This window comes from Pogoniulus pusillus, chromosome 18 (genome assembly GCF_015220805.1).
Source record: "Pogoniulus pusillus isolate bPogPus1 chromosome 18, bPogPus1.pri, whole genome shotgun sequence".
NCBI lineage: Eukaryota > Metazoa > Chordata > Aves > Piciformes > Lybiidae > Pogoniulus > Pogoniulus pusillus.
This window is the reverse complement of record NC_087281.1, coordinates 14371928-14386316: the sequence shown is the minus strand read 5'-3', so window position 1 is coordinate 14386316 and position 14389 is coordinate 14371928. Positions and strand designations below refer to the sequence as shown.

The window sequence follows — 14389 nt, the reverse complement described above, 5'->3', positions numbered from 1 at the left end:
TGGGAATGGGAACCGCCTCCTCCGCCCCCCTCCTCCCTTCGCTGCTCTGCTCCGCTCCTCTCCTGCAAACACCGCCTCCACTCGCTCCCTATAAAGGCCGGCCGCCGCCCCATATACCCCGCCTCCCGCACGCCCAGCGCCCGCTGCTCCTCCTGCTGGCCTCTCCCGCGGCGCCGGCCGCCGGGCACTCTTGGGGGGTAGGCGGCCTCAAGCGCACTGCCCCGCAGCTGGCCAGCGCGGCCGTCCGCCTCCCGAGTTCGCTTCAGTAGCGTAGCTGTCAGTAACGGGGGACTGAGCCGGCCAGAGCCAGCCAAGGCGTGCTTAGCCGGAACCGAGTCCCAGGCTGCAGCCACCGCCATGCCCTCCAACGACCCACGGCCTTCAGTGCCCCCACTGATAGTCACCCACTCTCGAGGAGCCAAGCAGTAGCAGTCGCAGGCTGCCGAGGTCAGGAGCTCCAGCATAAACTTGCCCCAGTTGACAAAGCACTGTCAAAGCCCAGAATCTGCCTTCCCAACTCCTAAACCAAGTAAAATAATGTACTTAACAAGGAGAGGTTGTGCTGAGTCAACCTTCACTCCAGCATCCTGCCTCTTCTGGCCCTTCGCCATGGCTGGTGCTGTCTGAAGTCATCTTTATTGACCATGGGTGGGTGGCTGGAGTTGTCTGCCGCAACTCTAACACAGCAGTATCGCAGAGGACAGCCCATCAGCGCTGTGTAACAGCTTAAGAACACATAGACCAAGCAGAGCTTTCTGCATATGCAGGGTTCCTAGATGCATTTTCCACAGCCACTTGCTTATAGCCAATTAGCTGCAGCTTCTATTAGCCAAACATGGAACTCAGTATTTGGAAACTGGAAAATAATTTGGATGAAATTGCACTCAAAGTCATTTCAGGTACTTTAAAAATACCGTGTCCTCCCTCCTTGCTTCTCTGTGCCTTGTTTTGTTATCACCACACCTAAATCTTCCAGAACGTGCAAATTTCATTACAAATTACACTACTGACCTCAGCTTGCCAGGGAGTTCACCACCTTGCTTCTCCTTTTCAAATAGCTCCTCACTGTACAAATGCTCTCTTTTCCTGCATCAAGTCCTAGCTTTGTGTGTGGCATCTCAGCAAATGCTTTGTCAGATTCCCAAAAGACCACCTAAGCCTCCCGAGGAAAGAAGCATGGTTCCAGTCACTAGTGGTGTTCCCCAAGGATCAGTGCAGGACCCCATCCTATTCAATGTCTTTATTGATGATCTGGACCAGGGGATTCAGTCCAGCATCAGTAAGTTTGCAGAGGACACCAAGCTAGGAGCAGTGTGGATCTGTTGGAGAGTAGGAGAGCCCTGCAGTGGTACCTTGCCAGGCTGGATGGGTGGGCAGAGGCCAATGGGATGAGATTGAACAAGGCCAAGTGCAGGGTTCTACACTTTGGCCACAACAACCCCAAGCAGTGCTACAGGCTGGACACAGAGTGGCTGGAGAGCAGCCAGGCAGAAAAGGACCTGAGGGTACTGGTAGATAGTAGCTGAAGAAGAGGCAGCAGTGTGCCCAGGTGGCCAAGAGAGCCAATGGCATCCTGGCCTGGATCAGGAAGAGTGTGGCCAGTAGGACAAGGTAGGTTCTTCCCCTGTACTCATCACTGCTCAGGCCAAACCTTGAGTGCTGTGTCCACATCTGGGCCACTCAAAGAGAGATGTTGAAATGCTGGAACATGTCCAGAGAAGGGCAACAAAGCTGGTGAGAGGCCTGGAACACAGCCCTGTGAGGAGAGGCTGAGGGAGCTGGGGGTGTTTAGCCTACAGGAGAGGAGGCTCAGGGCTGACCTCATTGCTGTCTACAACTCCCTGAAGGGAGGTTGTAGCCAGGTGGGGTTGGTCTCTTCTGCCAGGCAAGCAGCAACAAAACAAGGGGACACAGTCTCAAGTTGTGCTGGGGAAGGTCCAGGCTGGATGTTAGGAGGAAGTTGTTGGCAGAGAGAGTGATTGGCATTGGAATGGGCTGCCCAGGGAGGTGGTGGAGTCGCTGTGTCTGAAGGTGTTCAGAAAAGCCTGGCTGAGGCTGTATAATAGGTTGGATGGGATGATCTTCGAGGTCTCTTGCAACCTGGTCGACTCTATGATTCCTTTCCACAAAACCCAAAGTAAGCTTACCAAAGATGGGTAAATAAGTCAGAGAATTTCTCTCTGGCTAAATCTATTTTGGCTTTTTGCCCTAGGTAGTTGCATGGGAATTTTTATTACCTTCAAAATATATATTACATGTTGAGGTTCAAATAAATGAGTTTCCATTTTTCCTCATTCTGCTTTCTTTAATATCATTAATAGATTAATGGTTGGGGCTGCAACACATTAATGCTCCCATTGAAGAGTTCAATTGATATTGCTAGATGAGCTGTCTGAGATGACACAGAAAAAGATGAAGAATGGTAATTAGATTTCCCCATGTGTCTGGTTCTTAGGAGGCAACTGCAGTTCTCCAAGTCATCACATACCAGCCCAGTTATATAATCCTGTTTTGTTTGTTAAACTTGTTTGAGAGCATTTGACTTGAGCAAGCTTAGTCATCTGTATCACACCCAGAGAAACGAGCCTTTGAAACACGTATACACACACACACTCACACCTACCCTCTTCCCTACATCTCCCACGAATACCATCTTTTTGTCTGTCAGTGGGGGAATGGGTATGAAGTCAGTCATAGGAGTAAGAAATGAGAAGGAAACCTGGGCAGCTATACATGGTTGGTTGGTTCAGGGAATCATCTTCTTCCCCACCATCCTTCTGGTCTAATCCCTGAAACCGGAATCCTCTTGTTGTATAGTTCCAAGACCTGTCTGGTCAGTGGCAACACATCCCCATTCTCAATGAGTAATATGCAGTGCAAGAAAACTTTACAGGCTTCAAGGAAAGATCATACTATTGGAATAGAATCACTGCATGAAGTTAGGTACCTCCTCTTGGCTACTGTACCCATTTCTCCATTACATATGCAGAAAATAACAATTTTTTTCCTCCATAATGAAATCTAATACAGGTTTCTGAAACTTCTAGACCTTTAAATGGAAGCAAATAGTGCTTATTTCTGCTGGGGAAGGGGAAAGTATTCAAGCAGAAGGGTGGGAAAATACCTTTGTCATGACTGGACAGCAACCTAATTCTTTCAAATGAAAACTCAAAAGCCTTTTTTGTACTTACTTGGAAAGTAACACTTTTGTCCTTTGCATAAATTCTGATCAGGATGAACTTTCTTTTAGCTCTGCTTGTGAAATTCTGCCTTTTTATTTTTTCTTAAAGGGAGTTGTGCTGACTTAAAATTATACCTATCCTTAGCAACTTTACAAAGTGCATTAGTGCTCAATGTTGGCTAACAACTAGAATTCCAAGCAGGTATTTCCCCAACTTTCTAGATTGCCTTGCATTTTGTCCACTTAATGAGTTATTCATCCCTTGATCAGATATACATACTTCAATTTCGTGTTTTCCTCTGCAAACAAGCAGAAGAGAAAAATAAGCTTAGGAAAAATGGGCTCAGTCCTGGGCACAGCAATTGCTTTGCTGACATTTGCAAAATGTTGATTTCTACAGCTCAAATATTGCACATCAGATCAATTCTTCCTCTGGCTGGGTGCTGGGTCACTATTTTTTAATCAAATCTAATCATGTTATCCCTGTAGCTCCAGTACAGTTCACACACACTTTGAAAGAGATTCTAGGCCTATTCTCAGGCATACCAGAATTAGGATTAAAAGCATCTCACAGAAAAATCTGCTTTCTATTACTTGTCCTGCCTTCATACAAGATTACTTCTGCTATGCTCACAAGTTTGGTAACAATACTGTAAGATGGTATGGCAAGAAATTAATTCTGTAACAGTGCCCATTCTTAAGGAGGACAATTTACTACACAGACAGCAACATTTGTTTCAGCAATAGATGGCAAAAGACATTAACTGGAAGGAAAGCAATTCTTTCCCTACCCTTGCCTTTTCAACATCTTGGCATCTAAGAATGTAAGATCTTGAAGCTTAGAATATAAGAGTTCATAAAAGGAAGCTCCCATGGCTATATATGTACAATTGGTTTAATTTGGATCAGGAGCATACTTTTGAAAGAAGCAAATCTTACTTTCTCCACTTAGCACATTTTGGTTTACAGTGCAGAGGGATTTCAGAATACATGTTGTTCCATCCATGTGCTAGTTTGAGCCTAACTGGGATATTTAAGTAAGAGGAATTAGATTATAGGCTGTGAAAAGGAAACAATGGTGATGTCTACTGCACTCATAGGCTTGCTGAGATGTATAAAAACAAGAACACAAACATAGAGAACAGAGCTGCTTTCTGGACTCGGGGGCTGCATGAACTTCTCTCTCTCCCTAACTTGCTGTCTAACTAATCCCTTTGCTTCCTACCCACCCTGGCCAGTTCTCCAAACACAACTTGAACGTAAGGCAAAGTCTGGGGTAAGGTAGAGGGGTGGGAAGGAGGTGTAAGGGTGGTTGGGAGCCCCTCCTGGGGACTCAGGTTTCTGGGAGGGCTGTTGTGTTTCTGTATTACTTTTTAACTTGTCTATTTCTGTCTATAGCTGTATCTATTGTAAATGTTTGCTTGTATATTTGCTAAGCTGTAAATATAAAGCTTCATTCTAATTTCCAGATCAGCTGAGTATAGTCTGGGTGATTTCTTAAATGGGGGGGGGGCAGGTAACACCCAAACCATCACAGTCCAAACGATGTCCAGACTAGAAGATGAATTGCTAACATGCATTTCAAATGCAATGAGCAGCCAGTTCATAAACTAGACAAGCAGACAAAAGTAAGAGCTCTGAAAGGCATATAATATAGCAAGGAAGCTACTCCTACTGGGTGGGATGCAGTTTGCTTACTTAGACATAGTGTGCATCCAGGTTCCAGGATTCATTTTCTGTCTCTGTGAAAACTCTTCACACATGTCAACACTTAGATCTCTATTCTGCCAGTGATCAAGGTGACAAGTATTGAAATGTAACTTTAAATCACCAGGGCTTGTCTTCTAATGGATGTCAGAATTCACAGCAGCTAACAACTCACCTTGTCACACTCTCCCACCCCCAAATGTAAATATGCACAGAGAGAGACAGACAAAGCCCACTTTGAACCCACTAAATACTTGTGTGGAATACCCAAGAAAAGACCTTCCATTCAATAAATTCACCTTGTTCTACTATTAAAGTAGGTCACCATTCTTGATATTTTGCTGTATTTCTTTCTTCATTAAAGAAGGGATTGAGATTGCTGTAGGCAGAGAAAAGTAACCAGTGTTACTTTTGGCACACTTGTGATATGCAAGGTGTTTTCCCATTTCCCTTGGTAAATAAATTATTCCTGAGTAGCTCTCATGTTGCAAGGTTAGGACAGATATTTGCAATTATCCAGAGCCTGGATCTCTGGAAGATTAGAAGCAAGCAAGAAAAGAATACATCTGTGAAAGGTGCCAGCAACAGCATCCCATTTTAGATCATCAGTATTAAGCATGCTGAAAGTTGTATCTAAAGCAGAACACCTCTGTATACTTTTTGAAATGCTAGATATTCAGGCAAGGGGAAAAAAATGTTGGTCAAAGCCATCAGACACTTGCCTAACCTCAACATCCCTTCACTTGACAACAAGCTCTAAAGTCACGGAGCTTAAGCTAAAATGAATAATATTCAGTTAGTCACAACAATATCATTATTACAATCAGAAATTGGCTTATGGTACTGTCCATGTTGTTTGAACTGAATTAGTCTTGCCCCACAGGAAGCCTGCCTTTCCAGAATGCTGCCAGGCCCTTTCAACAGCCCAAGGAACTTTCCCAACAGACTGTCAACTTGTTGGTATATTTTGACAATGCCTCCCCCAGGGATGCATACTTGGAAAAGGAGACTGATGCTTTTCTGACATTTATTCACCAAAAATCTAACTCCAAATAAGTCATTTGTTTGTTTTTGTTTCCAAATGATGTTTTCCTGAAACTCATTCTTTTAAGCTGACATCTGTTCAGTCATTGGATTGCATTACATGAAATGCCTGTGTGTTTACCAGTTACTCACATGTGTACAGCCTAAGAAGGCTTCCATGCAGAAGACAGAGGGTTTGAAAAGTACCACTGTAGTACTTCCCATCTGTGTTTTCAACAAAGACTGCTTCTTTGTTTGTTTTTTTTTTTCAAATACATTTTCAACTGCAGTCTGTTCAGGTAACTGTGATCCAGGTTTGCTATTTCTCTTCAGTTTGGCCCCTGAACAACTGTATTTCTTGTTAGAGTATAGATCAATACAAGCAATTATCTGTGTTATTTTTTTCTTTCCCTATTATTAGTCACAGAAAGATTAATCTTAGGAGGGATAGGGATCTGCTGGAGAGGGTCCAGTGAAGGGCTAAAATGATGATTAGGGGACTGGGGGGAATGCCTTATGAGGAGAGGTTGAGGGACCTGGGGCTGTTTAGTCTGGAGAAGAGAAGACTGAGAGGGGATTTGATAAATGTTTATAAGCATCTGAGGGCTGATCAGGATGGGGGGGACAGGCTCTGCTCACTTGCTCCCTGTGATAGGACAAGGAGCAATGGGTGCAAGCTGCAGCACAAGAGGTTCCACCTCAACACAAGGGGGAACTTCTATACTGTAAAGCACTGGTACAGGCTCCCCAGAGCAGCTGTGGAGTCTCCTTCTCTGGAGAATTTCAAGGCCTGTCTGGATGTGTTCCTCTGTGATCTGTGCTAGATAGTACTGTCCTGCTCTGGCAGGGAGGTTGGACTTGATGATCAAACTGGGTCCTTTCCAACCCTTAACATCCTGTGATCCTTATTCTAGTGATAGCTAGTTAAGTCAGCTTATTTTAGTTAAAAAAAAAAACAAAAACAAAACCAACCCATTAAGGTTGTAATTTCCTCTTCAGAATAACTTATGAAGCAGCACACCTTGGCCTTTTATTCTGGGTCTTTTATTTTATAAATTATACAACAACTATAGTTTTTTTTAGACAATGAGATGAGTCTGTATTTAGTACTTCAATCATCGTTCTCAGGGTTGGAAAGGTCTCTGATACTGATGGTAGGCTCTTGTAAGAAGGTGAAATACTGAAAGAGGAGAAAAAAAAGAAAATTATTTTCTTTTGCTGAGTGTTTTGGTTTCCTTGGAAGTTAGCATCTTAGCTTGTGCTTTTCTTCATCCCCTTCTCCAGCAAATTTGAGTCACCAAGTCAAGAATCTGTTGCCCACAGCCAGCTTTTGTTTCTCATGACTCCTTACTCACAATATAGAATGAAAATAACTACAAAAAAGAGACTTTGTAAGTAGCAGACACTAAAGCAAAATTTCATTGCTTTAAGTTCAAGCCTTACTTACCTTACCCACACAAATTAGCCGCTCGAGTTAATTACCATCCTACATTACTTCAAGTGTGCTTTGGGCTGTGGTTCTACAGAGAACAACTTTAGCATTTTCTCCACTCCAGTTCTTTCCTTGCTCATTATACATCTCCCAGCAATACTGTCAGCATCACTATGCTATGAAATGGTCTTGGTTAAAAATTAACTTTGGTTTTGGCCACTAGATGTGGTCCTGGGCAGCTTGATCTAGTTGAAGGTGCCCCTGCTGACTGCAGGGGGATTGGGCAAGATGAACTTCAAGTGCCCCTTCCAACCCAATGCAATCTGTGAATCTATTTAGCACACATCACTTCCTTAATTTGGCTTGCTGTAGATTCCCTCAAATTTCAATAGTGCAACTGAGGAGGTCAGAAACACACAGGCAGGGTAGAAATAGTTTAAGATGACTTTGCTCACAAAAGAAAAGTTCTGCTTTGGTAAAGATGTATCTTAAAAAAGACAACATGAACAAGGGATTAAGAAAGAAGTTGAGTATGTGAACTGGGAGATTTGTAGTAAAAATATTGTTTGAACTATAAATGTTTTATATTTCCAGGACAACCAAGTCACAGTATTTGTGCAGACAACTTTTGATGAAAACTGCAACTTGCTAGAGTACAGTTTAAAAATCTTCCTCCTCAATAGATGTTGAATTTGACTTCATTTGCATGCTGATTTTTAGCTGGAGTCTGACAAAGATATACTTGAGTATTTTTAAGAGTCTAGTGAAATCCACCAGGCTGAGAACCACTGATAATAAAGTTAAACATTGATAATCAGTATGAGATATTTGTCATTAATAGCAGTTGTAGAGTGTTTTCAGCCTTGCAGAGTAACTCAGGTTGGAGCCAAATTCAGGAGGTCTGTGACCTAACAGAGGAAGGTCAACTGTGAGGTCAGAGTTTTATCCTGTCAGGTCTGACAAATCTTCAGGGATGGAGACTGCACAGCCTCCCTAGGCAGACTGCTCCACTGTTTGATTACTTTCAGGCTGAAAAGATCATTCTCTGTCTGAATCTCATTTCAACTCCCTCTATGCACTGCCTAGCTCCAATACTCACAAGCACTACAAAGCTTCTGCTAGGGTAAAGCCTTCTCTAGGCTGAATATATGCCTGTTAAGGCATATGCTCCAGCCCCCTGACCACCTTGGTGTCTCTCTACTGAATTTGTTCCACTTCATCAGTCTTTACTGCAGCTGCCCTCAAACTGGATGCAGTATTCTAGGTGTGGGCTAAAGTGCTGAGTATGCTCTAAATCTGATTATCCAAACAGCTGTATATCCATCTAGCTAGATCATAATGTGCTATCTTGGAATTAAAGTATTGTAGCAGTCCTGCCTGAAGTGAAAACAAACATCTATTACTCCTTCCCATCCCCAAATCTAGTGATTTTATCACAGAAAGGAGTCAGATTGGGTCACACAACATTTGTCAAATCCCTGTTCAATGTCTCTAGTCACTTTCTTCTTCGTATATCCTGAAATGCTTTCCTAGCGGATTCATTTCATGACTTTCCCAGGGACCAAATTAAGGCTGACCAGCATACAGTTTCCCCAGGTCATCTTTCTGGAGTTCTTGAAGAAGGAATGCACAATTTCCTTTTCTGAAGTAATCAAAAATGCCCCCTGATGTGCACAACCTTTCGGAGATTGTATATGGCCTTGTAAGGACATTGGCCAGTTCTCTCAGCACCCTTTAAGTGTCCTTGACACTGACTTGAAGGACACTAAAACTGGTTTAATCTCTGGCTCCATTTTTAAATGTTGTATGGGGAATAACCACAAAGGGACAAATTATATGCACCAAATTAATACTATTGACAAGGAATTAATGTGTTCAGCATAAAAAAAAATCAATTAATATGTAAATAATTTTTAAAGCATTATTAAAAATACATGCAGTTGTATTAATTTAATTCTCTATATTGACAACTTCCATCTACTTTGAAAATATTTTCCCAGTTAAAATAGCACTAAAGGATAAATGAATGAATTTTGATATATTAGTTTGAAGACACAAGAATGGAAGGTAAAAAAGTAGTCAAAAATTTCCCTAGCTTTATTCACTAAACTACCTACTTCTTCTTATTCACTACTACTACTACAACATATTAATGATAAAATGTTGGGCAGAATTGAGCAGTCTGAAATAAGGAGAGCAGGAAGGGTAATGTTAGGTTATTCTGATAAAGAAGTGCAGCTGCAGGGAAAATAACCTTGAGAAGGCTGGCAGAGAAGCTGCAAAGTTAGCTGCTATCTGCAGAGATTAGCTATAGCTGGCTGTGTGAGAGGGATTTAGGGGGGCTGGTCAGTCAGCTCTGCCTCTAGGTGTGTGGACAGTCCATATTTCTGCTATGTAAGCTCTCAGAATTATACATGTTGTATTAGCCACTATGTCAACATCACTCTTAGCTTCAATAAATAGGTACTGATTTATGCATCCTATTGGTGTAAGATGCATCCTATTGGTGTAAGATGCATCCTATTGGTGTAAGATGCATCCTATTGGTGTAAGATGCATCCTATTGGTGTAAGATGCATCCTATTGGTGTAAGATGCATCCTATTGGTGTAAGATGCATCCTATTGGTGTAAGATGCATCCTATTGGTCCCCACACGGATTTGAGGAAGCCAGCAATAAAAAATAACCCTAAAAATGGAGATTTGACCACTGGACAAAAGGAAGAAGATGCTAAGACAAATATTTTTTCTCAGAGGATAACATATAAACACATGTTTAGGGTACTAACTACTCTGTTAAACTACCATGTTTGTAAATTCAACTCTTGTCTTTTCAATATCTAGCTAGTGTTTAAAAAAATACAGCAAATCATTGATTCAACTCATAGTTTCTAAGTAACCTTTTTTTTTAAGTAGACTTTGAATTTTACATATAAAATCTTTCATATTTTATTTCCCCACACTCCATCTGAACAAAAAGATTTACCTTTTTAGATTCATCCAACTCTTGGCTATTTTGCTAAAAGCTTCAGACCCTGGTGCTGTCATTGCTTCAAAATCAACCAGCTGAAAATGAAAAAAAAACAAAAACCAAAAAAAGACCTTAAGAAATTAGAGAAGTTGTAAGTTTCAAGAAGTTAATCCTCAAATATTCTTAACATATAAATTCAACTTTAAAAACAGCCTTCCTTCTGTGACAAAATATAGCTTTTCTTCTTATCTAAGTTCTTTATACTCATGAGTTAGTGCCAGAAAATACTGTCTTCAACCCTTTACTACAATGTCCAGATGAAATGGGGATATTTCTGATTTCTAATCTGCAAAAATTACATCACATGATTTGGTAGATTTAGAGCAGATTTCAGGCATTCTGTATCATTTCTTTCCACAGTGGGTTTTCAGACACCTTGACTACATACAGCCAAGAATTCTTGCACCTTCTTAACTACAGCTCAAAGGAACAAAGTTTTCAGGAATACAACAAAGAAAATAAAAGACTTGGTGAAATTGGGCTGAATTCAAGGAAGGGTTTTGAGAGCATGTTCACAGGATGTTAGGGGTTGGAAGGAACCCAAGGAGATCATCGAATCCAACCCTCCTGCCAGAGCAGAACGATACTATCTAACAGATTACAGAGGAAAGCATCCAGACCTATGTTACCTATGCTTTCAGACTAAGGTGGATAACACAAGAGTAAACCTACCAACTATTCTGTGTCTCAACTATTTTGTCCTTCATCACCAGCCTGGAAGTCTGCATCCATGCTGGGCAGTAAAACTCTCTGTGGGTTTTGTAGGTTTGCATGCTGGAGAAAACAATTTCTTCCAGCTGGTGGAAGCTCCTCCAAAAATGGTTTTGTTTAAATGCAGGCATTCACTTCCAGGTAAAAAAAAAATCTAATGTAAAAATGTGTAAAAAGGTTCCTGCAAGTCAGAAATGCTGGTTTTTAGTAATCCTGAAACTCTGCTTGCCTGCACAATAAGATGCATATGAAAACCCATTTAAGTGTTTTTACCTTAGCTTGAACTCCCACGGAATGGTGGGAGATACCAATTTAACATCATAATGAAGATTTTTTGCTACTAGGCAAGTGCAGTGTGCTCTTAAAAGCTACTAGGAGTTCATTATCCTGAAACGACAAACTTCATTGTCTTCACGGCTTTCTATCTAGCACAACAGGGAAAGGCTCCTTCTTCCCTTATGCCAGATACTCTCTTCAACACCTTTGAGGCTCACTGGAGTTTCACACATTGTTTTGACAATGAATTAAAGGAGAAAGAGGTGCTCTCACTCCTTTTGTGCTGAAAAGGTAACACAACTAACAGACTAGTAGTTGAAGAAGGGAAACACCTTTTTGAGCAAGGTGGTAAAATATTCAAATGCACTTACTAAAATACTGAGACTTATTTTAAATTAAGCAGAATATAGAAGACAAAGAAATCAAAAAGGAAGTTCCAATACCTTTCTACCGACTAAGCCCTAAATGCTCTGGAGTACATTGAGAGAAAAGAGAAAATTTCTGTGGTGTGTCAGAAAATTCACCAATTCCACTGTATTTCCAAAAGAAAGCTGGAAAAGACAAGCTCAGCACACTAGAAGTGCTTCAGTTACAAGTACCTAACTACTGTGGGACATAAATTGCCACAGTCCAACTAACCAGAATTACTGCACAAACTATCTCTAAATTTTACATACTGCCAGGGCAGCAAGGCCATTTTCAAAAGTGTCTCAGGCTGCAAGAAACTGTAGCATGCAGCTAGCCCATCTCCAGTAAAGAAGTGTGCAACTTCTGATCATTCTTACACCTTCTCCACATCTACAAGTATCACTTCCTACCTCGAGCATATTTGATGCTTACCTTTCCTTTAGGGATTTTTCCTGATACTTCTTTTCCACTTGCCATTAGTGCTCCCATGATCACCGAATAAGCTATCACACTAAAATAACATTTTAAAACCCAAATTAAGTACAATAAGTCTTCCCATAATGTAATGTTAGACTCCAAAGCAGCATTGTTTCAAAGAAGGTTCATCAAAAATTACTGTACTAGTTACTTTACTTTAGAAGCAAAGCCAAGCATAAAACACAAAGTAAAATCACTGTTACTTTCCAACATCACTGGAATGAAGTTGTGATCCTATGGAGTTCAACTCCTGACAAACACTCTTTCTACAGTTGTCAGAATAGTCATTTCACACAAGTTAAGGCTCCACAGAGCAGAAAACAAAGCAAACTTCTGTTCCTAAAAAGCTTAGCTGTAGCCAGAAGTTCATGAACTTTACTGCAGTAGAGCGCGAGGCACTGTTCAGCTATATCTTTTCTTCCTTTTATTTTAAACTTAATGTTTTACTGTGAAATTCAGACAGAATTTCTGTTTATTCTTACATTCTGTTAGATAAAGGCTGATTATAAAAATCAAGTCTCAGGATTTTTTTTTTTCTACTGAATTTCATTCAGTAATAAGCTTAAAGTCTTAAGTGCTTTGTGGAACAGAGATTCCTAACGGTCTTAGAATCATACAATCAACAAGGTTGGAAGAGCCCTCCAAGATCATCCAGTCCAATCTATCACCCAGCCCTGTCCAGTCAACTAGACCACGTCACCAAGTGCCTCAGCCAGTCTTGAACACCTCCAGGGACAGCGACTCCACCACCTCCCTGGGCAGCCCATTCCAATGCCAATCACTCTCTCTGCCAACAACTTCCTCCTAACATCCAGCCTAGACCTCCCCTGGCACAACTTGAGACTGTGTCCCCTTGTTCTGTTGCTGGTTGCCTGGCAGAAGAGACCAACCCCCACCTGGCTACATCCTCCTGTCCGGTAGTTGTAGACAGCAATGCCAGGTTTGAATTAAAGCAGAATTTTAGTTAAAGAGACTTGTATCCTATGGGGCTTTATACTTTCGTTTGGTGACCCTGATACACTTGCAATAAAATACTAAAATAATGTTTCAGTGTATTTTATTAAAGCCCCTTATCTCAAAGATGTGTTTTGGTAGAGCTTCTTGAGTGAAATTACAGTGGTGTAACATTATATAGATTGGGAACCCAAGCAACTACAATTTAAAAATGACACTTCTCAATCTGTGAGCTGAAATCTACAAACTGACTACTCAATTACACATATATCTATGCAGAGAGCAATAACTATCACCAGCAATTACAAACTAACTTTCAGAACAGTGCCCATTGCCGTGGCAGCACAAAATGAGACACTGTGCAGGGCACAGAGCTCAACCCAGAGCTTTTTTAGCTTCTATTTACTAAGAAAAAAATTAAGATATTGCAAGAGATGAACATTTTACTGCATGCATTCAAGATAACATACATGATAAGGACAATCACTAACCTAGATCCTCTTGAAAGTGGCATTAAATTATAGAAGTAATAAACTAATGACAAGATCAAGTTGCAAACTGCATCCACTTCCTAAAGAAGAGAAGAAAAAAAAAAGTGAATCAAAGAATTTCATAGCCAGGTAATAACATATCAAGGAACACACACTGGAAGTCTGACAGTACCTTGATCTTTTTTTAAAGATTCATTTCAAATGTGAATAATGTAAAGCTGAAGTCCCATTAAGAGATCTTCAAGCAATTCTGTTTTGTCATTAAAATTTAGGTGGAATAGCTCACCTACACTGTGTTAAAGGATGAAAAACGGAAAATGCAAGCTCAGCTGCAGTCAGATTGTTACTGCAGTACAAATCAACCACACTTATAGTGCTTCCTATGAATTTGTGTTACTTTCCATATGCAACCACCATGAGTCAAATCCTAAGCAGTGGTTATAAAGATGATGAATCAGTGTACAGAGAGCCATGAGAACAATACAGAAAATAAGGTGGGGACAGTGTGGAGGTAAAGTAACACACTGTGATACCAAGACCTTGTTCAGTCTCTTTCTATCACAGGAGCAAAGAGTAACAAATTTTAAAATAACAGAATTCATAGAATCAACCAGGTTGGAAGAGACCTCCAAGATCATCCAGTCCAACTTAGCACACAGCCCTGTCCAGTCAACTAGACCATGTCACCAAGTGCCTCAT

At 41.1% G+C, this 14389-nt stretch overlaps 1 protein-coding gene across 2 annotated transcripts in view; it reads right to left on the bottom strand.

Annotated features, from left to right (window-relative positions):
• Positions 1-6933: 6933 nt before the first annotated feature.
• TTC13 (tetratricopeptide repeat domain 13) overlaps positions 6934-14389 on the bottom strand; it is a 41914-nt gene continuing 34458 nt past the window's right edge. For both annotated transcript variants that reach the window (XM_064158496.1, XM_064158497.1), the window contains exons 20-23: positions 13691-13770; positions 12201-12279; positions 10329-10408; positions 6934-7091 (exon numbers count right to left, since the gene is read on the bottom strand). In XM_064158496.1, coding sequence (XP_064014566.1) covers positions 6968-7091; positions 10329-10408; positions 12201-12279; positions 13691-13770 — 363 coding nt within the window. In that variant the 3' untranslated portion in view covers positions 6934-6967. The remainder of the gene's footprint in view (positions 7092-10328; positions 10409-12200; positions 12280-13690; positions 13771-14389) is intronic.